The sequence below is a fragment of the Anguilla anguilla genome, chromosome 13 (genome assembly GCF_013347855.1).
Source record: "Anguilla anguilla isolate fAngAng1 chromosome 13, fAngAng1.pri, whole genome shotgun sequence".
NCBI classification, from domain to species: domain Eukaryota; kingdom Metazoa; phylum Chordata; class Actinopteri; order Anguilliformes; family Anguillidae; genus Anguilla; species Anguilla anguilla.
In genome coordinates, this window is record NC_049213.1 from 22,865,498 (window position 1) to 22,890,482 (window position 24,985).

The 24,985-nt window shown below is 39.8% G+C and overlaps 1 protein-coding gene across 1 annotated transcript in view; it reads right to left on the reverse strand.

Moving 5' to 3' along the window:
• Positions 1 to 3,224: 3,224 nt before the first annotated feature.
• Positions 3,225 to 24,985, reverse strand: part of stab1 (stabilin 1) — a 31,792-nt gene continuing 10,031 nt past the window's right edge. Inside the window, exons 23-69 of the mRNA XM_035388878.1 lie at positions 24,449 to 24,635; positions 24,098 to 24,191; positions 23,779 to 23,937; positions 23,399 to 23,494; positions 23,177 to 23,272; positions 22,950 to 22,997; positions 22,718 to 22,845; positions 22,515 to 22,626; positions 21,986 to 22,063; positions 21,101 to 21,202; positions 20,156 to 20,260; positions 19,820 to 19,954; positions 19,480 to 19,608; positions 19,132 to 19,185; positions 18,692 to 18,805; positions 18,077 to 18,272; positions 17,727 to 17,822; positions 17,138 to 17,183; positions 16,860 to 16,939; positions 16,539 to 16,664; positions 16,171 to 16,244; positions 15,510 to 15,581; positions 14,607 to 14,726; positions 14,465 to 14,512; positions 14,273 to 14,353; positions 13,082 to 13,228; positions 12,800 to 12,931; positions 12,610 to 12,669; positions 12,121 to 12,297; positions 11,624 to 11,710; positions 11,257 to 11,403; positions 11,101 to 11,157; positions 10,798 to 10,996; positions 10,535 to 10,684; positions 10,139 to 10,243; positions 9,684 to 9,791; positions 9,372 to 9,565; positions 8,737 to 8,881; positions 8,001 to 8,134; positions 7,173 to 7,338; positions 6,979 to 7,085; positions 6,676 to 6,795; positions 6,424 to 6,573; positions 5,934 to 6,047; positions 5,215 to 5,367; positions 4,508 to 4,615; positions 3,225 to 4,119 (exon numbers count right to left, since the gene is read on the reverse strand). Coding sequence (XP_035244769.1) covers positions 4,048 to 4,119; positions 4,508 to 4,615; positions 5,215 to 5,367; positions 5,934 to 6,047; positions 6,424 to 6,573; positions 6,676 to 6,795; positions 6,979 to 7,085; positions 7,173 to 7,338; positions 8,001 to 8,134; positions 8,737 to 8,881; positions 9,372 to 9,565; positions 9,684 to 9,791; positions 10,139 to 10,243; positions 10,535 to 10,684; positions 10,798 to 10,996; positions 11,101 to 11,157; positions 11,257 to 11,403; positions 11,624 to 11,710; positions 12,121 to 12,297; positions 12,610 to 12,669; positions 12,800 to 12,931; positions 13,082 to 13,228; positions 14,273 to 14,353; positions 14,465 to 14,512; positions 14,607 to 14,726; positions 15,510 to 15,581; positions 16,171 to 16,244; positions 16,539 to 16,664; positions 16,860 to 16,939; positions 17,138 to 17,183; positions 17,727 to 17,822; positions 18,077 to 18,272; positions 18,692 to 18,805; positions 19,132 to 19,185; positions 19,480 to 19,608; positions 19,820 to 19,954; positions 20,156 to 20,260; positions 21,101 to 21,202; positions 21,986 to 22,063; positions 22,515 to 22,626; positions 22,718 to 22,845; positions 22,950 to 22,997; positions 23,177 to 23,272; positions 23,399 to 23,494; positions 23,779 to 23,937; positions 24,098 to 24,191; positions 24,449 to 24,635 — 5,408 coding nt within the window. The 3' untranslated portion in view covers positions 3,225 to 4,047. The remainder of the gene's footprint in view (positions 4,120 to 4,507; positions 4,616 to 5,214; positions 5,368 to 5,933; positions 6,048 to 6,423; positions 6,574 to 6,675; positions 6,796 to 6,978; positions 7,086 to 7,172; positions 7,339 to 8,000; positions 8,135 to 8,736; positions 8,882 to 9,371; positions 9,566 to 9,683; positions 9,792 to 10,138; positions 10,244 to 10,534; positions 10,685 to 10,797; positions 10,997 to 11,100; positions 11,158 to 11,256; positions 11,404 to 11,623; positions 11,711 to 12,120; positions 12,298 to 12,609; positions 12,670 to 12,799; positions 12,932 to 13,081; positions 13,229 to 14,272; positions 14,354 to 14,464; positions 14,513 to 14,606; positions 14,727 to 15,509; positions 15,582 to 16,170; positions 16,245 to 16,538; positions 16,665 to 16,859; positions 16,940 to 17,137; positions 17,184 to 17,726; positions 17,823 to 18,076; positions 18,273 to 18,691; positions 18,806 to 19,131; positions 19,186 to 19,479; positions 19,609 to 19,819; positions 19,955 to 20,155; positions 20,261 to 21,100; positions 21,203 to 21,985; positions 22,064 to 22,514; positions 22,627 to 22,717; positions 22,846 to 22,949; positions 22,998 to 23,176; positions 23,273 to 23,398; positions 23,495 to 23,778; positions 23,938 to 24,097; positions 24,192 to 24,448; positions 24,636 to 24,985) is intronic.

The window sequence follows — 24,985 nt, forward strand, 5'->3', positions numbered from 1 at the left end:
ACTATAATATGTTTTAAGCTCACACACTGTCAACACAAAAACATTAAACCAAGTTTGCACAGTCCCAATATCCAAATTTTACATGGGCGTGACACCCAGGGGTGTCTTTACCAACAGCTGTGTTCAGTGGAATCAACATGACACAGAGGTGTTTTTAAACACACCAATGCTCACAGCTCGAATGCCATCTCCACTCTAGTTTCTGCGTGTCGTCACCATGAAAAACATTCAGTCAGCCAGTAGACTGAGATGAGAGCATGATTTTCAGTGCAAGAAGTATTCAGGTCAAGAGAAAAACGAAACCCTCCAGTTAAAATCCCGCTTCTTTGACTGAATAGTTTCATGTTATTCATTAAAAGTCAAGCAGCTCAACACTAACCAATATAATGGAAGACAGGTAAAAGATAATAAACAATATTTAAAGGATTTGGTTAAAACTACAGATACTGCTATTTGTAATAAATGGTCACCTTTTCACACATTGTTGGTTCTGAAGGAAAACAGCTACTATCATCTGTTTGTGGCAAGCTATTACCTGTTGCCATAGAAACAGACAAGAGAAAACTTCCAAATGCAGTTGTAGGCTGAAAACAAATACAGTGCATTCCATAAGTATTTGTACAGTGACAATTCTTGTGGTTTTGGCTCTGTATTCCACCACATTGGATTTGAAATGAGACCAGTAATATGAGGTTAAAGCGCAAACTGTCAGCTTTAATTTGTAGGTATTTACATCCATATTCCTTTTTTTATGCGTGGTCCCCCCATTTTGGGCAACCAAAATTAATTGGACAATTGGCTGCTCAGCTGTGTGTTGTTGCATCATTAGTTCAGGCACAAGGAAGCAAATAAAGGGTCTAGAGTTTATTCTATGTGTGGCCTTTGCATTTGGAGTCTGTTGCTGTTGTTTCAAAACAGGAGGACCAAAGATGTGTCAATAGCAGTAATGCAGGCAAACCATTGGGTGTGTCAAAATAAACTGTGTGATGTTAAGGAGCAACAATGCCCTGGTCAGTTCAGCAACAGTAAACAACCATGGAGGACCACTGTAATGGATGACAAAAAACACTATCAATTGTGAAGAAAAAAACTTTTTCAACTGTCGAACAGATCAAAAACACTAAAATAAAGAGAAGTCAACAGTATAACCACAGAGGGTTCACTGCAAGATGCAAACCACCGGTAAACCTCAAGAACAGAACAGCCAGGTTAAAGTCTGCAAAAAAGTACATTAAAAAGAGTTGTATGTCTGTACAGATGAGATGAGTATTAATGTGTACCAAAGTGTTGGAAAAGAAAAGTGTGGATAAACAAAGGATTTGCACATGATCCAAAGCATACCACCATCATCTTTGAAACATAGTGGATGTAGTAATATGGCTTGGGCATGTATGGCTGCCACTGGAGCTGGCCTGCTTGTTTTTATTGATGATGTGATTTCTGAGGTATACATAAATATCTGCTCAGTTTCAACCAAATGCCTCAAAACTCATTGGACAGTGCTTCACCTTGCAGCAGGACAATGACCCCAAACATACTGCTGGCTTCTCATGGATTTGGAGTTTGCTGGCTAACGTGGTATCTAACCTGACCGTGTGTATGAATGGGGAAACCTGGGTGTTTTTCCTAAGTCGGCTCTTGGTTGTTATACCCCTGCTTGGACTTATTGGACTGGGTCGCATGATTTACTGCACTGGACTGAGTCACATTTGTCGTTTTAACCTTATCTGTCCTGTACATTCCTACTGTGAGTGACGGCTCCCTTCTGCATCGCATCTGAACTTAAACTGCAGGGCCGGCTTCCTTTTGTTGTTTACCACTAGGCAATATTCTCACTGTGGATCACGTTGCAAACTGAATACAAACATCGCCGCCAGTGGTGTCCAGCCCATTCAAATTGAGGGGTCAATTTGCATTTACTGCAATTATAGCAATAAACAGCAGTAAAACAAAAGGAGCCTCCCCATCCCGATTGCTTATTACACACTAAACCACATCATAAATGTGTATTTATTTTTTCATGCTTTCTACAGTTATGCTGTCTCATTTAGTTTTGCAGCGGCCGATTGCGATATCAGTTGTTAGTGTCTTGTTCAGGTTCAAAATGTTCCATCAGTGTTAATCAATGGAAAAATTTTTCGATTTAGCTTTGAACTAGGTGAAACTAGGTTTCGCTACTAGCGAAAATTGGTAGGTCTTACTGAAAAGCTGTAGGAGGAGTAGCGTGCTGAAAATTGATATGGAATAAAAATATATAATAATGAGACCACTAATTTTGCTTTTTCAGTAAATTTACATGCCCACCAGCCAGCCTGTCCCTCTATCAAGACCACACTATTCAGGCAGTACTCTACTTTCCAGATCTGAATGTAATACCTCTAATTCAGATCTGCTTTTTCAACTTCATTTAGTTCTGTCACAGTGTAAAACCTTTTTTTCCAATCCAACATAATTATAAATATATTTTATAGCACAATATTAAATTTTATAGCACAATATCAAATTGCTTCAAGAACTATCTTGCTTCAGTCTGGGTGCGCTCTCTGCTTGTCAGCACAATCTACATTATGCTTGGGGAGGGGCGGGGGGGGTGTGAGGTGCAGATATGCACTTAAATTACTCATAAATGGCTGGACCTATACACACTAATGAGGGCTCATTTGAAAGGTTACAGTCTACAGTTTAATTTATATTTTAACTTAATTGACTTAAAAGTCAATCTATTGCTTTTCAGATAACTAAATATCTGTTGAAAAAAAATACTCCTGTATGTAAAGAGAACATTGGATGGTCAGATATACCAACCATGTTCTTAGAGGACGCTTGTTGGATTGAGTTGAAAATGGCATATAACCTAGAAAACAGCTTCAGCTTGAATACGAGCAGAGGCATTTTAGATTACAAAAAGATTTATATGGACAAAAAATCATAAAGACCCAAGTACTGGATATGACGAAAGAGAATATAAGTACATTACACATGGACATTTAAAACTCTTTTCTGAATGATTCATTCGCAGGCACTGCTCTGAAAGAGTATATGATTTTTATTTTTCATGCTAAAATAAATGAGACAGCATAACTGTAGAAAGAATAAGATTTATGATCTTAAAAACTGTTAACTAATTATGGAAATGGAAAAAAACCTGCAGACCTGGCAGTTGTCCAAGATCAGAGTTGAAGGCTTCTGCACTGAAGTAAATAAGTAATTATCAGACAAGGAAATACAACTGCTTCAGTAAGCATTCTTTTTATTCATAAATTTCATACACTATATTATGCAGATTTGAATCAATCTTAAGTTGTAACTCAGTTACATTATAATTACTGCAGCCTCAGATTTGGTAGCAGGACACATGCTAAAGCTGAAAAGCTCAATTTTAGCTATTTAAAACAATTTTCACTCCACTTGTCACTGAATGGTATTACCCCTTCTTAGCCCACTGCTGCCAGATCGGTGTGATTGGTGCTTTCTTGTTGGAAGTAAGGATGGTGATTATGGAGGTCATTGGTCAAGTGGAGTATTCGGACATTCACAGTAAACATCCTTTCATTTAGCAAATGTAAGCTTTTTGTAAGACTTGTAATCACCAAGGTCAGCTATTTACATACCCCTGAGTATGACGGGTAGCTGAGCAGACAGTAAGAAAACAATGTAACTAGATATGTCTATGTTCAATATTGCAAAATGAGTTTTGAAAGCTAACATTTGAACAAGTTTTCAGTTTTCTGTACTAACTACCTAACATCGGCTTACTCATACTATCTGAAGTCATACATAAAAAAATCCTACACATGTAAAATCGTACTGTGATGCTTCCTGCTTGAATTGAATACAGTGTGTATGTTCAAACTTGGTAATTATGTAAGTATTAACAAGAGAAGCTAGGAATTCAATTAGAACACATAGATTTTGCAACTACCTCCTGGACTGATTTTATAATGTAAAAAAATAGGTACGGGACCTCGCTGTAATAGCTTTGGAAGGCCCACAAATTTTACATTTATTCACATTCCTCCAGTTGTACTTAAAATTTTCAGTGTATAACTAAAGCATTTCCTGTTCTTTAAACTGCTCAAGGACATGGTGAGTGCCAGGAGAATCAGCTTCCGGTGAATCCTAAAATGGAGAATATGCATGTTTTTTAATTCACAACATTTGGCTATCAACTGACACATATTTTAAAAATGTATTTAATTCATTCATACATTTGAGCTTTGCACAGTTATTTCATATCCTCCTTTCATATCTTTTATGGTATTCAGACAGAAGGAAATTAGGAAGGATTACAGATAGAGATGGGATCATACCAAAGAAAGCAGGATCAAATCCTAAACAATATTGGGGGGATCTGTATTTGGCTTGAGAGCTGGCCACCCTATGGCCTTGCGACACACGCTTTGGCACAAGTGTGTGTCGCAAGGCCATAGGATGGCCTTGTGACACACTGTCTGTTTGGATTAAAACATGCTTTGATGTAACTATTGTTATAGAAAAGAGTACTTACTCCAAATGGTTCTACAAAAGCACTGTAGCCAGTGTAGAGAGGATTAGGGATGGACACCAGAGAAGAATTCCCTTCTGTCCAGCTGGGGTTGCCTTCGTCATCATCATTCTGTGGCAGGAGAAACACAACCACCACATTTTATCTGACTGAAGTAGAAGAGCTATCTTTCATACAAATTACATTTCCATGAATGTTCCCTCATACAATAAAATATGCAGTATTTTCATTTAGTGACACATATACTGTAATTAATTGAATAACATGTTGAAAAATATGGAGACATTTTCTTCAGTACCTGTCATTGTCATTTTATGTTCTATTGTCATTTTAAAGAGCGCTGGCTTTACTTTAGTCTTCCAAGCTTCTCCGCTACCTTTGCAGAAGCTTAGCTCGGAGTGACAATATAGCATCCATGATACATATACTTGGGACACTGTAGCCCATTCAAACACAAGACAGGCCATGGACTATCTTTGATAGCAGAGATAATACAGTGAATCTGTGGTACTTATTCTCACTCTTGGAGAGCAGCAGGAGGAATATTAATTTATTTGTTTGTTTTTCCCTAAAATCAACGACAGATTCAGACCCAATAAACTCGGTGAGGTTCACCAATTAAGTACCGAGTCACAATGAAAAACTGTACTCCCTTCTGGGCATGAGTGAACACCACTGTATCAAATCAGGCTTGCTTGACACTTATTTACCTTAAAGTACTGAAATCTGAAGGCATTATTCCTGTGCTTAAGAAAGTAGTATCCCAGGCCAGCAACAACAGCGATGAGAAGAAGCACAATGAGGACAGAGGCCACGGCACCCGTTCCAGACTGTGCATGTGATGCGGAGGGCATGGGCCGCACCTGTACAACGCAGGATTTGGCTATGACCCACAGCACTCTTTCAGATATGAAATATACTGAAAATATATTGGGGGTAAAAAATATTACCAAGATATTGTGGCATTTCGTATAATATATGTACACATTTATTGCAGCTTTCAGATACTAATGTGTTTTTTTTTTTCAAATACAGTCCAGTGAAATATATTTGTTATTTTTAAATTACACATATTTACAGTATGTTGCAGTATATTCCATGTGGTTAGCCTTCTGCAACATGGTACAGACCATGCTGCTCAGAGAGGGAGGTCAGGAGAGCACACATATTAATCATAGGTCATTCACCCTCTCACTCTGTCCAGGCTGCAACTAGCTACACCTAGCTACACCACACTTTTACTAGCAAAAATTCTTGTGTTTCATAAACAAATAAAATTATGTACAGTTTTCAGAAAGTTTGTAGCAAACAGCACCAAAACACCAGGGCTTAAAAACAGGTGAACTTCCAGTGGTCACTGCCTCTGACTGGGCCAATGGCAAATCAGGCCAAGGGAGTACATTGTCCGATGAGCTGTCAATGTACTTACAGGTTTGGGAGGGGCCTTCAACGGCCCCTTAATGATATGGATGATTCCATTGGTTGCGGGGATATCCCAGTCTATGATCTGCTTTCTGTTTACCAGCTTGAAAAGTTGTGAACTCTGTGTGAGGAGGAAGCATCTTACATTACACAAACCACCATGAGCTTAATATTGTTTATAAGAAAGCTTCTTGCAATAGTGGCCCACAAAGAAATTGGTTATTTTGTGCAGTGACTAACCTCTTATTAGAAGGTATCTTCAGTGTTTGGAGTTAAAATATTTTAACATATATGTCAAAACATTTTCAAGTTCACTGTAGCTACTACCATACATATAACAGGTACAGAGTTAACCTGACTGGTGTGAATGTCTATGGAAAGTGTATACAAGTTGTCTCACAAGCATCTCACCACCTGCCTTAACTCCTGCCATGACTCCACCAGTGTGTTCTTACCCACAGTTTAGGCACAACTCATTAGTAGTGCAGGTTACTCACATCAGAAAGTGTTGTGTTGCCTGGAGTTATGGTCACTGAGAGGTTATAGCCCAGGCGAGAAGGGATGACTGCACCATGCTTCAGGTCATTATAGAGGTGAATACTGTTGTTGGTAGAGATGTGGTACTCCACGTCCCTCCACGATAAACTCTGTAATATATTTCATGACCATCATAAAACATTCTTCAATTAGCCTTGATTTGGAAAAAAAACTGGAAAGCATTCTTCACAATGATCTGACAAAATCATTACCTCATTTCCATAAAATCCAGCATTTTCTGGGACAAACAGTGTTACAAATGTTGAGCGCTTTAAGAGGTAGTTCATCAGCCTTTCTCCATCTTTTGTGGAGTTTGCGTAGCTCAGCAGTGCCTGGGGAATGGGAGAGTAGGATGATTAACACAATATAAAATGAGCTGACTTTGCTTTTATAATATTTACTGTGTTTTACGATGAGGATAAAAACTAGCTAAACAAGATAGTTAGGAATGCCGGTGCCTTATTACTACTTATTACTAATAGTAGTAGTACTAGTCAGAAAGATGCCATACTCACCCTATAGAACACAGAGAAATTTGAATTGGTGGCAACAACAGTAACTAGGTTTCCATTGCAGTATTCCCCATTACCAACATAATTGGATCCACAGTCACAAGATACATCTGAAAAGAGAGTCCACACAATGTCAGTTAATTAGGAAAACACCCCAATAAACTCTATTAATCAGTCATAACCATGTATTATGTTACCTTTCACTCTGTGGCAGTAAGTGTCGTATTTGCTGCTGGGGTCGACAGGGTTTTTGTAGAGCACAACTCCCACGTGGTTGTCACCGCATTTAACAGAGGGAAATCTGATTGGATAGCCTACCTGTTTCCCATCTATCCACCCTGCAACGCACGAGTGCATCCCCAGCTGGAAATAAAGTTGACATTTCTCTTTAGTCCTAGTTTTACTTTTACTTTCAGTTTTAGCTTTTTTTGGTGTAGTTTTGGTTTTAGCTTAGTGTAGCTTAGTCTTAATGCTCGTCCAAAAATTTAACTATGACATCAATAAAAAATATGCATTAGCCAAAGAAATGCCTAGGAGCTTGTAGATGATCAAACTAAACATAATTGTAATATAAACACAAATACAGCCAGACTAGTTAACTAGTAAAGGAATGTCACCAATTATTACCATGTCTTTCTATCAATATAGGAGACATTACATAACTTGTAGCTGATAACATTCAAAATCTTCTGCATCTGCATCTTGGGTCTCCTCCAATCCTTACCCTCTAACACTCCTACTTTTTGTACTAGTTGATGTTATGGTCTTTTTAATGATTTTAGTTTTTTTTCTTTGGGCTTGTTATCGATGCTGATATTGGCATTAGTGCTTCAGTGATTACATATATAGATACTCATTAGTGCTTTAGTGATGATATGTATACATACTCGCTGGACTGGGAAAGTTGTTAGTCTGGCACTATTTCTCATTCTAAGTTGTTCCATGGATGATAGCACATGCTAAAGGAATGTGATGTAATGTGAAGTAAAAATCAGGACATGATTTGCACTGGCCGCTGGGCTTACCTGCTGGGCATCAGACAGCTGTGAGAAAGTGGCCATGGTAGCCTCCTCGGCCTGGCAGGCTGTCTCAGCGTCTGTGTAGTTCAGCTTGTATTTCCCCAAAGGTGACCTCAGATGGAACACTCCGGCAGTGTTCTCTGAAACGCAAAGAAAACCACTATTTCTTACAAGAGCAGGTAGAGTGACGCACCTATTCCATGTAAAACCACCAACAAACTTGGCGCTCTAAAAAACATCATAACCCTGTGTGGAGTTAATACCAGGGGTGGGTCAATTTGAAATACTTTAACCCTTTAAACTGCAGGCTACTTACAGTTTTGAACAAAACATATTCTTTCACCAATATTCAGAACAAAATTCTTCTTTAATATTACTGTTCTGGTTAATAGCATGCTTCACTGAAAATTATCAGGGTTCTCAGAAAACTGTTCCCATTTTAATTGCATGTAGGGTTACATAATTTAAAATATGCATTTGATGAACCTCTGATAAACAAGCTATACGTTTTTCTCTACCATTGCTGAAGATGCTATTAACCACTTAGCTCAAATAACCACATTCACTATCAGGTTTATAATTCATATAAATATAGTTTATAACTTACTAGGAACATACTGGCTCCTTGTCAAGTGTGTAGAAAAAAAGTAAAACAAACAGCCACCTCAAAATCTCAAGAGTCAAAATACACGCCTTGCAGAAGGCCAAATATAACAGCACTGACTACGATGTTATCCCTCACCATGAAAGTGTAAGTCCTTGCAGTCTGCCTTTGGATCACAGTCTCCATTGTTCTCCAAACAGCGATCGACTGGGGGAACAACCTTTTCCAGGCACTGGATTCCATTTCCCACGTAGCCAGGTAAGCACGTGCAATCTCTCTCATTCTGCCAAGTCCAAATAAAACAATTTATGTATTCTTTCCCTTTTCTATCCAGTCTGAACAAAGAATAAGTCTAAATAACATAATTTCTGTATTTTATTCCCCATATGACTGTGTACATATGTTATTTTTGTATGTACTATACCAGAGGTAACCAACCCTGTTTCTGGGGATCTACCGTCCTGTTGGTTTTCATTTCAACCCTAATTGGGCACACCTGCCTCTACTAATTAGTAGCTCAACAAGATCTCTAGCTGTTGAATGAATTGTGCTGTTATTGTTGAAGTGAAAATCTACAGGATGGTAGATCTCCAGGAGCAGGGTTGGTTACCACTGTACTATACTGTCTTTGTGCCATTTTGTTTTGTGAAAGGCCTATACACAAGCTGGGACTTAATGCTTTTCCCTGCCAACTTTCTTGTCAGGTCCTCAACCCAAAGAAATGTTCTGGTGAAATAAATAAAACTGTAACTCTCTGGTGGGCTTCTTCTTACCGGACCTGTGAAGAGACATGTGGCAAAATCACTGCAGCCACCATTTTCCTCCTCCACACATCTGTCTATGGGAGAGCAGAAGTAGCCATCTCCCGTGTACCCGGACAAACAAGTGCAGGTGACGTTGATGCCAGTCTGATTACAGTCTGCATGCTGATGGCAGCCTCCATTGTTCTCGCTGCACAAATCAGGAGCTGTTGGAACACAAGGACAATGACATGACACACTCACCCCTCAAAGCCTGGTACCTACCCTCAAAATACTAAAAATACAAATATTGTTATGGTTTAGTCAAAATAAGACAAAACTTACCGGTACAGTTTCTTCCGTCCCCTTCATATAATGATTCACATACGCAGACATTATCAGGTTGGCACACTGCATTAGGATGGCATTCAGGCGTGCAGGTGGGTTTCACTTCTGTTGAGCAGCAGATTAGACATATTGCCCAGTCTGGTCAGTGTCCATCCCATTACCAACCATATGGAACTGCTAAGGACATTTACGAGCATGTTCAGTGGAACTCTTATGATGAGCTGGAAGTGCGTTCATTCAAACTGAAGACAAGTTGGAAATAGGTTCAGTGAAACTGAGGACAATTTGGAAATAGGTTCAGTGAAACTGAGGACAAGTTGGAAATAGGTTCAGTGAAGCTGAGGACAAGTTGGAAATAGGTTCAGTGAAGCTGAGGACAAGTTGGAAGTGAAGCTGAGGTGTTGGCGGTGTGTTCTGCGGTAACTCTGAGGATGAGTTGGAGGTTCCGTTACCCAGTTTTGATTCACAGCGCTCTCCAGCCCAGCCCTCCTTACAGAAGCAGCTCCCATCTCCCTCCAGCCCATCCTCGCACTTTCCGTTCTTGGTACAGGTACATTCTGCCGAAGACAAGAGTGGGACAGCCATTTCATAACCAATTCAAACTGAGCATCAGACTGGATTACAAGTTGACTGTGGAATCAACATCAGAACATCAGATATGATTCCAGAGTCAGCTGCTGGACAGGTCACCATGTAGTTTGTTTTATCTATTTTAAATACATTATTTGATACTATTTATTAAAATAAAGAAGGGCCCTGAAATAATCTTAAAGAATCCAGTTTGAGAGTGAAACTGAAATGTTGTTTTCTGAGAGTTCCTTTGTGGAAAGTGGTGGAAAGCTACGTACTTGTGCAGTTGGAGCCATAGTAGTTCTGCACACACAGCTCACAGGCTGTTCCTTCGAAGCCAAGGTTGCAGTGACATGTTCCTTTCCCTTCCATACCATCAACGCATTGCCCATGATTACTGCACACTGCCTCCAAACCCCCAGGACACACTGAAACACACGGACACAGTGTCAGTGTCCAACTACTCCTACTGTTTAAGGCAAATTAATTTCACAGTGATTTCAGTGATTCTGCAAAGTAAGATTAGAGACAGCACACTCACCCTGGCAGTCTCTGCCAAAGTGGTTTTTGCAGCATCGGGGGGTCCAATCAACTTTGATGCAAGTCCGCTGACAGCCTGTCCGCTTGCCTCGGTATGGTCCAATTGAACGATAGGGTACGGAATAAGGGTAAAAGTCATATCGCCGTTGGTACGGAGAGAACGAGGAGTACCTGCTGTATATGCATGAGGTACTTTCATCCTGGGAAAAAAAAACAGTGGCACAAATTTAAACACTGATTTTTTGTGACATTCAAAATGAATTCAACAATGTACTTGTAATGTACATTGCGTTTGGAAAGTTACCGTGTTTTTTTGGCCAAAGAAACACAGAGGGGGTGAAAAGCAGCTTCCACACCTGCCCTGAGGATACAGAATCATTTTTCAAATTAGGAAAAAAAAAGAGCCATACGATTACTCTTTGCTCATTTGTTTAGTTTAAAGTCTGGTCAAGGTTCTCACTTGACTCTTCACTTCTTCAAAAACATCACAGCGTGCTCCCATGCTGGGTGGCTCCAGCAGCTGGTCGATCCCATAAGCAATACCCACATCAAACATCAGGTGGCGCTCAATTAATTTAGCATTTCCATCATCAACCAAAATATCCCCCTGAAATAAAAAAGTAAACATTGATCTACAACATTTTTTTAAAAGCTGTATTGATAAACAACAAAACAGTAGTGAATTTATGTATTATGTTAAACAGATTATGATAGAAACAATATATAATGCTATAGCAGAATACAGCATTATGCAATCTCCAAAAGTAAACAAATGATGATACCAATAACAAATATTGAAGAAGATACAAACAATGTTCAATACTTACAACCCTGTCTTTATCACAGGCGAACGACAAAGTAGAACCATACATTGTTCTGACAGTGTTTTGATGAGGTAGATTGACAGCCAGGAGCTGTAATTACCAGGAAGAAAGCATTATTTATCTTATCTAGCATGTACAGTAATGGCCATTTATGTGCTGTTTGAAAATGTTCTATGTTTAATCTCATTGGCTAAAGGTACATTCTGGAGAGAAGGCAGCAAGCGACTTGCATTGAGGTCCTGATTCCCTGTGCCCATTAGATACCCTGGCACTATGGCCCTGGTGTTCTTCCCACATTCCCATGAAACTGGCACGACCACCCAATCACTCCCCTCCCTCCACATACAACTAGCGACACAATCCCTCGCATTCCCCACCCACATTGATTCCCCCAGTAATTACTGCAAAAGATAACTGATTTGTCAGTAAGCCTGCCTGGCAAATAAAGGTAAAAATAAAATCTAAATGCAAAGGTCTTTGAAAGAGGAAGAGTCACTCACTTCGGTGTCCCGAATAATGTGCGCTTTGAGGTAGGCTGCCAGTTTGTCCTGATGATCTTCACTGTACAGCCACTTTTTCCTCTCCTCAGGCAGAGAGCTGAAAACCTTGTCAGTTGGCCAGAGCATTGTGAAGGGATGGTGGAAGGAGTTCTCGACCATGCTCATCAGGTTAGAGGACTGGGGTCAACAGGAAAAATCATTCACTGCTGTATCTGTTCAAATCCAACAGCACTTGCCACCTCAGACAGACACAAACTTAACCTTTGACCATATGACATCTCTTTACTTACAAACTTCAAGTGAGCTTACAGTGTGGAAATGTGTTCTAAATTACAAGTCCATGTGTGCCGAAATGTAAAATAAATTACATACAGTATACAGTATACAGTACATGCAACTGACAGGTGGACAGACAGATGTGCAGAAAAAATACAATTCATGCTCTAAAGGTCAGACTGTGGGCACCCAGACAGGCCCATCTGTACCTACCTGGAGCAGTTTGCTGAATGTGGTATATCCATATGCCTCTGCAGCAGATGTCACATTTAACTGAAATTGGAAACATATTGTATAAATTGTATAAGGGCATATCTGCACCTGTCCATGAATAGTTTCAACCATTAAGAAACACTGATGTTTGACTTGTCTTTATGATAGACAGTTCAGAACAAAAACATACCGTTGGGACCAATTTACTTCTGTTGCTCAGATCATATGGGGTGAGGACCTTATCAATGAAATGTATCACCCCATTTGAGGCTACATAGTCGCTGGTAATTATCCTGGTATCGTCGTTGATGTACAAAACGCCCTAAAACAGACGAATAATGTTAACAAGAAAACATTCCTTTTCAATTACGATTTATTTTGTTTGTTTATGAAGCAGTTACATTTCACAGAGCAATTCCACCCAGAAGCCTCAAGACTTCCTGAATGCAAACATCCTCCTGTCTCAGGTTACCTCTCGGTAGGTGAAGCGCAGTACATGTCCTGAGAGGGAGACCACCTTTCCGATGGACTGGAGGTCTGACACAAGGAGTTGTTCACAGCCCACTAGGTGGTACCTGAGTAAGTCTCCCACCCTGCTCGAATTCTTCCACGACTCCACCTGCACACATTAAGGACCATCAGAGGTTGGAATGCACAGCTACCAGGACACCCGGGGAAGTCTCCTTCATGTTGCAGTAGAACCTCTGAGCTACAGACTGACTGTTCAACTGAATGGGTTATGACACTGAAAGTAGTATGCACAGTTGCACTTTATCAAGATCCTTATTATCAATGTTCACCACAAAGGTAAGCTTTAAATTGAGTCACAGTTTCCATTGATAAATATCATTTTATCCATCCATCCAAATACCCGCTTATCCCGGGCAGGGTCGCGGGGGGTGCTGGAGCCTATCCCAGCGTGCATTGGGTGAGACGCAGGAATACACCCTGGACAGGCCGCCAATCTATCACAGGGCACACACACCATTCACTCACACACTCATACCTATGGGCAATTTAGAGTCTCCAATTGCTACCCAATGCACCACCGTGCTGCCCCCATATAATTTAATATTACATTACAGGCATTTAGCAGACGCTCTTATCCAGAGCGACTTACATAGCATTTTACATTGTATCCATTTATACAGCTGGATATATACTGAAGCAATTTCAGTTAAGTACCTTGCTCAAGGGTACAACGGCAGTGTCCTACCCGGGAATCGAACCTGCGACCTTTCGGTTACAAGCCCAGTTCCTTACCCACTGTGCTACACTCCGTCCTACATATAATATATAATATAATATATATAATAATATAATCATATATAGTTTTAAAATATCTCTACAGTGATGTAAATAATAATTACAATCAACTGAGAAATGATTCAGCTTGTCCAAAACATAAATTTTGCTATCACTATTAATGTTAGCAACATTTCAAAGTTCAAAATGACCTCTGTTCCTGATAATTTCATATTTACAGGGTTCTAATGTACTCAAAGCAGCTATACAAATTAATGAATACTAATTATTTAATTACATATTCTCCAAACTATAACTGATATATCAAAATACAATCTATTTAAAGGAAAACATGAATATGGATTCAGAGCCACTTCTAAATACAATAGAAGAGTATAAATAGAAATGAAACACGTACCGGAAAATTGGTGGTAGAGTTTTTGTGAGGGACAAACGCTGTCAAAGGGCCCTTGGTCAATGCATCATTGACTTTGGAAATCTACCAAACAAACGATTCAAACGTCATTAACTATCAAAGTTCATTCATATTTTAAACTTAGTTCAATTTATTTGAAATACGTATATCAAATAATTTTCAGTTTCAATTTACCATCAAATTTCTGTTGAACCATGAAGCATCAGCATTCCGTAGGATCTCCTAGAATAACCAATTGTAAACCAAATTTGCCCAATGAGAAAGGAGGTAAATAATCTCTTCATCTTAAAGGATCTTATTTTAGGATGAAGCTCACAGATTTTACGGTGCCTCTGCAGGTGATGCCGTTTCCTATGTAGTTATATCTGCAGGTGCAGTTTCGTTTCCCGGGACCCACATATTCACACCTCGCATTCCAGCTGCAACCGCCATTTTCCTGGAGCACAGAACAAGATTGAGAGGGACTGAAAATATAAGGCAGCAGCCATAGGACCCTGTTCCTTTCCCATGCTGAACTGCTGAAGCTTAAGGCTAATGGAGGGCAGGGGTTCATCCTTTTAAGGCAATGTTCTATAACCTGGAAGGGCCCCACAGACATTTAGGGATTCTAAAGCAAGAAATTACACTTCAAGTAACTCCAAATTAGTATAGTAATGCTTATATTTTCAGATGCTTTGTGTGTATATTTCCCAATTATTTGACAAAGTACAATTACATTTGCTATGGTGGAAGCAGGGATTGTGAGAAAATGCTAAATTAATGTGAACATATTAATTTTATAGCCCCTATACCAGCCATTGTAAAGCCAGCCAGTTATCAGAATCTGTAAGATATCATTCACTGCATATAAAAAACTGTCTGGGCCAATGAAAACTAAAGTTCTAAAACTGAAATATTTTAAAACCCCAGAAAGTGAACTCTCTTAAATCTGATGCCCTGAATCACTTTGGTAAGAAAAAATATCCAAATGCATTTTTCAAAAAAGTTGGGGTGTTAACCCCAGTGTCCAGGGCAATTCTCCATGGAACTGACTCTCCACATCTGGCCAGCTGATAATCTGCATCCACCTTTGCACAATCCCTTGCATTCCATATTCACACTGATTTCCCAGGTCATCACTGTACCAGAGAACTGATTTGCCTTACCTAAGGTAAAGTAAACAAGAAATAAATAGTCACCCAGCAACAGAAACACAGACTTAAGCATATGAGTAGCTTACCGTCCTACATGGGTTCACTGGAAAGCAGAAGTGGCCATTTCCAGAATACCCATCCTTGCAGATACAGGCGACCTGTCAAATATATACATGAACAATGAGGGCATGCCATGCTAATCACATTCAGCTTTAAATCTCAATCAGCAGAGGTAAATGCTAATGCAGGTGGTGGTCTCTCAATCAGCAGAGGTAAATGCTAATGCAGGTGGTGCTCTCTCAATCAGCAGAGGTAAATGCTAATGACAGATGGTGGTCTCTCAATCAGCAGAGGTAAATGCTAATGACAGATGGTGGTCTCTCAATCAGCAGAGGTAAATGCTAATGACAGATGGTGGTCTCTCAATCAGCAGAGGTAAATGCTAATGACAGATGGTGCTCTCTCAATCAGCAGAGGTAAATGCTAATGCAGGTGGTGCTCTCTCAATCAGCAGAGGTAAATGCTAATGCAGGTGGTGCTCTCTCAATCAGCAGAGGTAAATGCTAATGCAGGTGGTGCTCTCTCAATCAGCAGAGGTAAATGCTAATGCAGGTGGTGCTCTCTCAATCAGCAGAGGTAAATGCTAATGCAGGTGGTGCTCTCTCAATCAGCAGAGGTAAATGCTAATGCAGTTGGTGCTCTCTCAATCAGCAGAGGTAAATGTTAATGCAGGTGGTGGTCTCTCACCATGTTTGGCCCAGTCTTGATGCATTCGGCATTCATGTGACATCCGCCATTATTTTCAGAACAGCCGTCGATTTCTGAAAATTCAAAAGAACATGGTAGCAGATGCCAGTCGTGTATCACCATGCAGGGCTGCCAGGTACAGTCAGCATTTGCATGATTCAGATTTGAGAGCACACCGTGGGGCTCATCCTAGCACTGCCTTAAGAGCCCTCCAAGCAGCCAGACCCATCGCACCCTCCCCACCTTCTCCCACCTTAGGATGCCCTCCATGTGCTACATGAATACAATAAATATGCAAATAACTTGTGTGCCCACCAATGACAGTTCATCTGCCCTGCCCAAGACTGAACCCTAGCGACTGGTCTTACCCGAACACACAACGCCATCTCCAGTGAAACCCTCATGACAGGTGCAGGTTCTTTCACCAGGATTTGTCTTTGTGCAGTTGGCATTCTTTGAGCAGTGACCATTATCATTGTCACATGGATTAATCTCTGCAAGAGAACACTTTTTATGTTTTATATATATATTTTATACAGAACAAAATACGTACGGAATGCTCATCAAACCAGACCCACTTGGTGTTAAACCACTGCTAAAGCACTACTAATTAAGTAAAATGGAAAGTTTTGATTTTAAAAATGTTCAAAAGAGTAAATAAGTTAAGCTGCAGTTATGCCTCTGCTTACCTTTACAGAAGGTACCGTTCCCTTGGTAACCAGCTATACAGGAGCAGGTGGGCGCTGTCCCCTCGGCCCCCGTGAGGCAGCTGAAAGAGAAGGTTAATTACGCAGCTGATTTGCCCTGAAAATGAAACAATAAGGGAGAAAGCATAGAGATATGGGCGTCTTCAAACTCCTAACTCCATCAGTGTTCTGAGCTGTGGATCTCTATCGTCTCTCTGCTCTTATCAAGTCCTCCTGAAGACTTGTGTCTATTACTGCTGTTGCAATTGTTCACCACTTACTTTGCATTTACGTCACAGACACCCCCGCAAGCATCCATAACAATTTCTGCAAAAAGAACAGAACAATTTTTGCCGATTTCAACAGTCTGACAAGTTCATACTCCCAGAAATTCTGAAAGGCCAGATTTATAGAATTTCCAAAAGGAAATGTTCTATAAATGTTCTGAAACTGGATGAAGTGTGATTTGACTGACATTGTGTTTTCCCCCTGCAGAATTACAAATTGCATGGTGCATACTAGATATAAATCATATATATATATATATACACAACCATAGCTACCAAAAACAGATTAGATGCTGTGGTTTAAGGCTAAGCTAGTATACAAAATTCCATCAGCATGGTCACATGCAAGGTACAGTACATGCGTTCAATTACATTGCTTTAAATGGGGGAAAAAATACTACAGGAAACAAAGGTTCAGTGGAAAATATTTGATGAAAAAAACACCAAATCACCTGATTTGAGACAGATTTCATGCAGTTACTTAATTTTCCCATGCAGAGAATAATGCAAGCAAACAAGACAACATGTGCACAATGAACAACAAATGCTCAATGTTGGACAGTTCCTATTGCACAGTACTTACCGTCAGAACAGGTATTTCCCCTCCAGCCCTTATAGCAAAGACATTTTCCATTGCCGTCTATACCATCCACGCACTTCCCATGGACACAGTTGCACACTAACAAGCAAAAAAAACCCTTTAATTAAAGCTGAGATTCAGCACTTTAACTACATAGTAATTGTATAGTATAAAATGATGCAGAGTCACAAAGCCAAAGCATGGCTTTGTCCCAATCATTATGGAGCTCACACATGTGAGATCTATACAATGGTGACAGTCTCTTTGACTGGCACCCAGCATCATGAAGATGAGCAAGAAACATCTTATATAAGTCTGGCTTCTTCATATATCACTGCATATACCAACAGTACCTGACTTGCAGTCCTTGCCATATTTTCCTGGCTCACAGTCCTCACATGCAGTCCCATGGAAACCCTCATTGCACAGACACTCTCCACTCCCCAGGATACCATCCTGGCACTTTCCATTGTTGGAGCACCAATTGTCAATCTTCCCTGGGCATTTAAAGCAGTGATGCCCAAAATAACCCGGGCAACAGGAAAGGTCCTTTTTGAACAAGAAGTACACATTGATTTAAATTAAAAAATGTTTTTTTTGTTCATGAAACATTCGGGCATAATCCATACCACAAATTCCTACTGCTTTGACACAGCCGCCATTTTCACATTAACAATAACAGCATTAATAAAATCCGTAATTTATATATGTACATATATATCCAAAAATGTCTTTTTAATTATCCAAAAAGGCAGTTCCAAACAGTTCCCATGGCAGATTAGTAAAAAAGTGAGAATGAATGAAAAACATCTTTTCTCAATGATAATCTTCCAGTTCTCCAAGGGAAATGGCTGCCTATTTGTGTGCCTTATTGGTGTGTGATGTGTGATATTTTTAAGCATCAATATTAGCACAATTACAGCATTAATGTGTCGTTTTCGTAGGGTATATAATAACAGAACATTTACTTCTGAATACCGAAAACAGTCCATGACGCAGCCAGGCATCGTTCTCCTCCTTGCTCCAACTCGCTTCCTGTACTTGCAGTTTGATTTCATATTTGCAGGAAATTCCTTCTGAACCTAAAGATGAAGACATGATTAAAATGGCCCGCCAGTGATTAAAATGACCTGTCCATAGGTTTTGCGAAGATGATACAATGTGAAAAAAGATAATTTTATGTGATTATGTATTTAAAAAATGCATGCATTCATTTAAAATAATTTCATTAAAATGTTCGAATAAAATTTGTGTATTTAGCATATAGATTATTGAGATTGTAATTACCTTATTGTAAACAAGCATGCACACTTGATAAGTACATGTGATATGAATGGATGTAGGTCAAGATAGAAAACAAAAACAGAAATATTACAAGCAAAAGGTAAAAGTCTGAAGATTATCTTACGGGTTTGCTTCTGAAGGAGCATCTTGGCTTTGATTTACAATCAGTGCACAACCCCTAAAACACATGCACAACATTACCCATGACACTCTGATAATGGTCTGACTACGTTCACATCACATTACATCACAGGAACTTTACAGATGTTTTTTTCTTTTTGTAGCAGTTGCAGTGCAGATGTACTCACAAACCATCACTGACCATAACTTTTACAATGAACATAACTAAAAATGCTTTGGAATTTGCAAAAATAAAAAATAAAAAATAAAATAGACATTAACAGTGTTCAGGCTATATTGAAGATTGAACAATACACACAAACATACAGTAAATAAATAAATAGACTCTTACTGGGGACTTTAAGATGATTTCTTTGTTGCAACGATTTTTGTGCAGTTCTAAAATGTGTGGAATGGGTATCACAACCCCTTTGAAGGTTTCACTTAAGTTTCCACTAAGAATAACTTCATTGGCCAGTGTCTGTAAATTAGGGACAAACAACACAATTTTAGAACTCAGACTTAAAATATTTTCTAGGTCTTTGCAATCCATACATTTCAAAACCATCAAAACCCAGATTTTTGTTTCTTTTCAGAGAAATTATAATGCAACCAAATAAATGATACCGTTTGCAATAACGGATTATAATAACTAAAAAACTAATAACTGAGTTTTTCTTAGAATACTGTACCTTATTTTCACGATCAAAATGGAACAAAATCTGGAAGGAGGATCCAAGCAATGTGTTTTTGCTCATACCATGGTCCAAATGTTCAGGATAGACACGTACATCAATAAGTATGTGATACTTGAATAAATCTTCACCCTGCCAGGAGTTCAGAACAGCTTCAGTTGTGTTTCAATAGCTGATCACAAAGAACTAGGAAAATCAATGTTGCCGAGGTCTCTCCACTGAAACCTATTTATGCATGCAGTGAAGTATTTAATTCGTCCAAAATGATTCATGCACAAAAAAAAAAACTTTCACAAAGGTCAATGTTGCTTTGTATATCAAATGAGAATGTACCAGTTCTGTAGAATTTGTCTTTTGCAAATGCTCCTTGATGGCCGCATCGGTTGGCATGAGAACAGTATACTCTTTACCTCCGATAATGTTTGTGAGATTATAAGCCTGTTGGGAGAAAAAAGATTTTACTCGAGATGTAACAGAATGTTTGGCTTACTGAATAAGCCTCGGCGAATAAGTGCAAGACACACCCAATCACAGCAGGAAATGATTGACTCCCCATTTCGATCAAGATAAAAGCTTAACCTTTGCTAATCTGTAATGTGAAGTACATGAATGGGAAAAGCAAGGAAGGCAAAGGGCTTGCTATTATGTAATTAAGACATATAACATAAAAAAGGTTCTTGAACCATGTTTTGATGTCTGGACTTTGTGCGGCAGGTCACTTTTTTTTGTTTGAGAACCAGTTTAGCTGACCAAACATTAGAGAGAGTGTTCAAGGCTGCAAGTGAAGTTAATACATTTGTTTATGAATGCAATCTCAAGTCTTTTATTAGATATACATACATATCTTATACAGCACCTGATACTCCTGCACCTTTCCCCTAACCCTGCACAATATGCAGTTAATCATGGAAATCAACATTTCTTATTGAATGAGGCTTCCCATTTTCTCTCCGATTTGGCAGTGATCAATCATATTCTCCTAATTTGCAGTGTCTAATTGTATTCTCCCAAATTAGACGGCCCAATCATATGCACAAGCCATGCTCATTGCTGCAACCTCCATTATCACTTCTGAAAAGTGACATCAAACTGCTGCTTCTTTTACAACCATAATCCAAGCTGAGCTTTACACAGGCATGAGTCAGAGGAGGACACATGATGAGTGACTTTTACTCCTTTATCACTGTGAGATTTTCATTCTAATATGTGCAGATAAAATGCATTTAATTACTCCAACATTCCAACACTATGGCAGACGTCAGAGCACACACAGCTTACCAGCGCTGCCTGTCTGAAGAGACTGAAGGTGGGGGTGCGGTTGAGGAACTCCATCAGAGTTGGTGGAAGGGGAGGGATGTCGGAGAGGGGTGGCTTCAAAACCTGGAACAGAACATATCAGTGTCTCATTCAGCATGTATTGAATAAATGCAAACTTTTTTCTGTTCATCACAAACATTAAGCAATTTTTAGATATTGGCCTGAAAACATCTACTTTTGCCCAGCAAACAAAAATGGCTGCCATAGAAGAACATGCCAAAAGAACAAGGAAGATTTCAATTATTTGGGTATAAATATCAGAGATTTACCACACCTTTAGAAATGTCTTCATGGTTTACGCAGTTTTAATGTAAATAATAGGAATGTCTACAAATGTGTGCAATACTGGGATCGTTATAGGTATTCCACAAACTGATTCACAGTGCTGCCCCTAGTTACCTGAAGAATTGCTTTTCGAGAGTCCATTTTCATACCAAACATCATCAGTGTTGGCCTCTACATATTTAAGAGCATGATTGGGAGTGTGCTTTTTATATAAAGCTAGAGTGGAATAAGCTGTCGTTTGAAATTGACAGATCTGAGGAGTTTTAAGCATAAATTGTTAGTTGTTGTGCAATGTATGTAATTGTGCTTCGTAATTTTTGCACGAGGGAATATTTATTCACTGATTTATTAACCTATTTATCTTTGATCTGTTTATATGTACTGTCATTTATTTTTTTATCATTTCCATGAAATATATTCTTGCATGATTTTCAATGTATTCTGAGAATGCCACATCATCTGGCCAGGAAGAGGAAAGTGACTTCATTGACTAATCCAAATAAACAAATTAACAAATAAAATACAGGGAATAGCAACGTTGCTAACATGGAGGAGCATTACCTGATCGATGACGTGGATGTAACCGTTCAACACGGGAATGTCTGGACTACGGATGGTTGCATTTTGGATCTTGACCTCCTGTTATGGAAGGGGGTGGGGAGGTAGAACCACATTAAATTAAACCCATTAATAAAATCACCAGTAATGATGACCACAAAGACCCATCCTGTCACTCTCCCTTCCTGTCTATAAATAAACCTTCCCTGGTAAGGTATCCTCCTGCCATTGCCTCTGGCCAAGGCACTGGCCTCAAAGCAGTGGGCAGCCACAGTGCAGCGCTCGGGGATCAGCTCCAGCTCTGAGGCCAGTGCCTTGGTCAGACGCAATGGCAGGAGGATACCTAACCTGACGTGCACGGCTTTTGGTGTGGGAGTAAACTGGTGTGCCCACGCAAACACAGGGAGAACATGCAAACCCCACGCAGAGAGGATCCGGCCGGGCAGAAGCTGCATTTGGAAGCTACAACTGGAGAAACTGCTCTTAGGCAGGGTGGGAATGTTTGAGTGAGCATAATATCTGGTCTCCTTACCCCACTATTGTTCCTTATTTCCCATTTTGTCCCTGGATTTAGAGTTGCTAATTCCTTGTTGAAATTCTGCTTCAGGTCCTCCAAGGTGAATATACCAACCAAAAAGTGCGCTCTGGAACATATACATACTTATATTCAGCCAAACAAAACATAGGGCACGTTGAAGAAAAAAAGTGCATTGATGCATTGATTCCGTGACTCACTTTAATAGGTGTGGCAGCACGAATGGATTTAACCAAAAATCCTTTTCAGCTCCTTTAAGAAGTCTTAGAGCAGCTGGGGAAGGCACCAGTGCAGTTACATTGCCATCAAGGTGCAAAGAAGGGACTTTCTATTTCCAGGGAGAGAAAAAAAATCAATAAAAATGAAGTATTTTCTCTTTTTTTGGCATGTATTTTTAACACAAAGCATACACTAATAAAAAGAGAAAGTGACCTGTAATATCCTGTTAAAGGCATAGAATTCCCAGTTCCCATCCAGTTCCTGAACAAACACATCAGAGACATATTATTGTGATTCATGACACAATACTTGACCCTGTGGTTGTAATAACACAAAAAGAGCAGCCATTTTTTAAACTTTTTTTAAACTTTTATGTCATGTTTCTGGAGCAAGTTTTTAAATTTCAAAGTGTGAGATGCACGCGTTAAAAGGGTCTTCACCTCCATTATGTTGCCGTAGCATATCTTCCCATCACCTCCAAGGCCCTCGGGGCATTTACAGACATGCCCTCCCCCTTCCTGCAGTTCACATTTGGCCTAATGAGGAAAAACACAGCAGGCTTTAAAAGAACATTTTCAATGCATGCTATTCTGGAAACATTCATTATAATGCTATGACAACTTATAGCGTTATTTATATGCATTTTTTTAATTTTCACAAACCAGCGTATGGCAGCCTCCGTTGCCAGACAAGCAAGGGTTAATCAAGTCACAGACTTTGCCATTTCCCATGAACCCAGTCTTGCACATGCATTCATTCTGGATGGAGGAAAACAAGTTTGGATTTAATGACTCATAATATGGACTGTCTGTACCAGAGATTCAGCACTGCAGCTGACATGCGTCCATGCATACAAACTCATGAATGTGGGTGGTTGAGAGAAGGGACCCCTTCACTGTAAAGCACTAAAAAACCTTCAGATCATGAGATTAAATCTGCTATATAAATGCATCATTCATTTATTTATTTCATTTATTTATTTATTTTAATTAAATGAACATGTACTGTTAGAGTTAAGAGGACTTTAAACACATGACTTCACCTGTCCAGGCCCTATAAATATGCAGGTGGCGTTGCCATCGCAGCCGCCTCGACTCTCCAGGAGACAGTTGTTAATTTCAGCACACACCAGCCCATCGCCTGTCCAACCCTCGTTGCAAACACAGGAGACGTTACCCGGGCCCGCGTACACACACTGAGCCTGGGGGAACAGCACAGGTCAAATAATCACACAAAAAACCGGCTGGTGCTCCGGCACCATTACCTCAAGCCTGCATGTAAATGTATGTATTTCTGTTAAAGAGTGCAAAAATGGAAGGGAAAAAAGAGGGTTGAGCGCTTCCTCCTGCAGTGGGACTTACGTTGGAGTCACATCCTCCTCGGTTAGGTCCGAGGCAGGGGTTCACAGCCGAGCAGGAGTGCCCGTCCCCCTCGTACCCCGACATGCAGACGCAGCTAGAGGGGTACATGCTCTCTGTCAATTAAAGCTCGACAAACACATCACTCCAGCACATTTTATCATTCAGTTGACCTTGCCACAAATCACTGGCATGCAAACAATCCATCCTATTTCTTTATTTATATCACAATTTGAAAAAGAATTATGGGTGGTTTCAACTAGTGTGGGTGCTTTCAATTTATTTAACAGAAAAATAAGCATTTTTAATGTTAAATGTGATTTTTGAGTTCATTCCTAAATCCAAAGTACTGACTTTGTGTGGACCCCGTCATAGTTGCAGTAGGCGTGGATGTGGCAGTGCTCGTATGTGCCGTCGGAGTCGCAGGGCTTGGCCTCTTTGTCACAGAAGTCCCCAGAGTATCCAGCCAGGCAAGACCCCGGTCTGCATATCCCCATACTGCCTGGTCTGTTGTCACAAACACCGTGCACACAACGGCAGTCTGGGGAAAGAAATACCACAGGTCACCACAAGGGGCCGACACTAGTAGCGTGCTAGTTGTGGTAGTTGAGTGGTGGTGGTGGGGGGGTAGGGGGTGGTTAGAATGGAGGAGGCATGACAGTGCAATTTTGCCCTGATGAGCGATGTTTGGAAAGTCCAAGTTGTGTTTATTCGACTGGATGTAATATTTAGAATTACACTGAACTAGTTATATAATTTCATTTATGTAGATATTTCATTTTTGTAGATATGAAGAGTTCAAACCTTAATACATTAAATAGTACATACATAGCAATTAATAAAATTTTTGGTATTGGCAATTTGGGGTTCAAACAAATCGATGTGGAATTC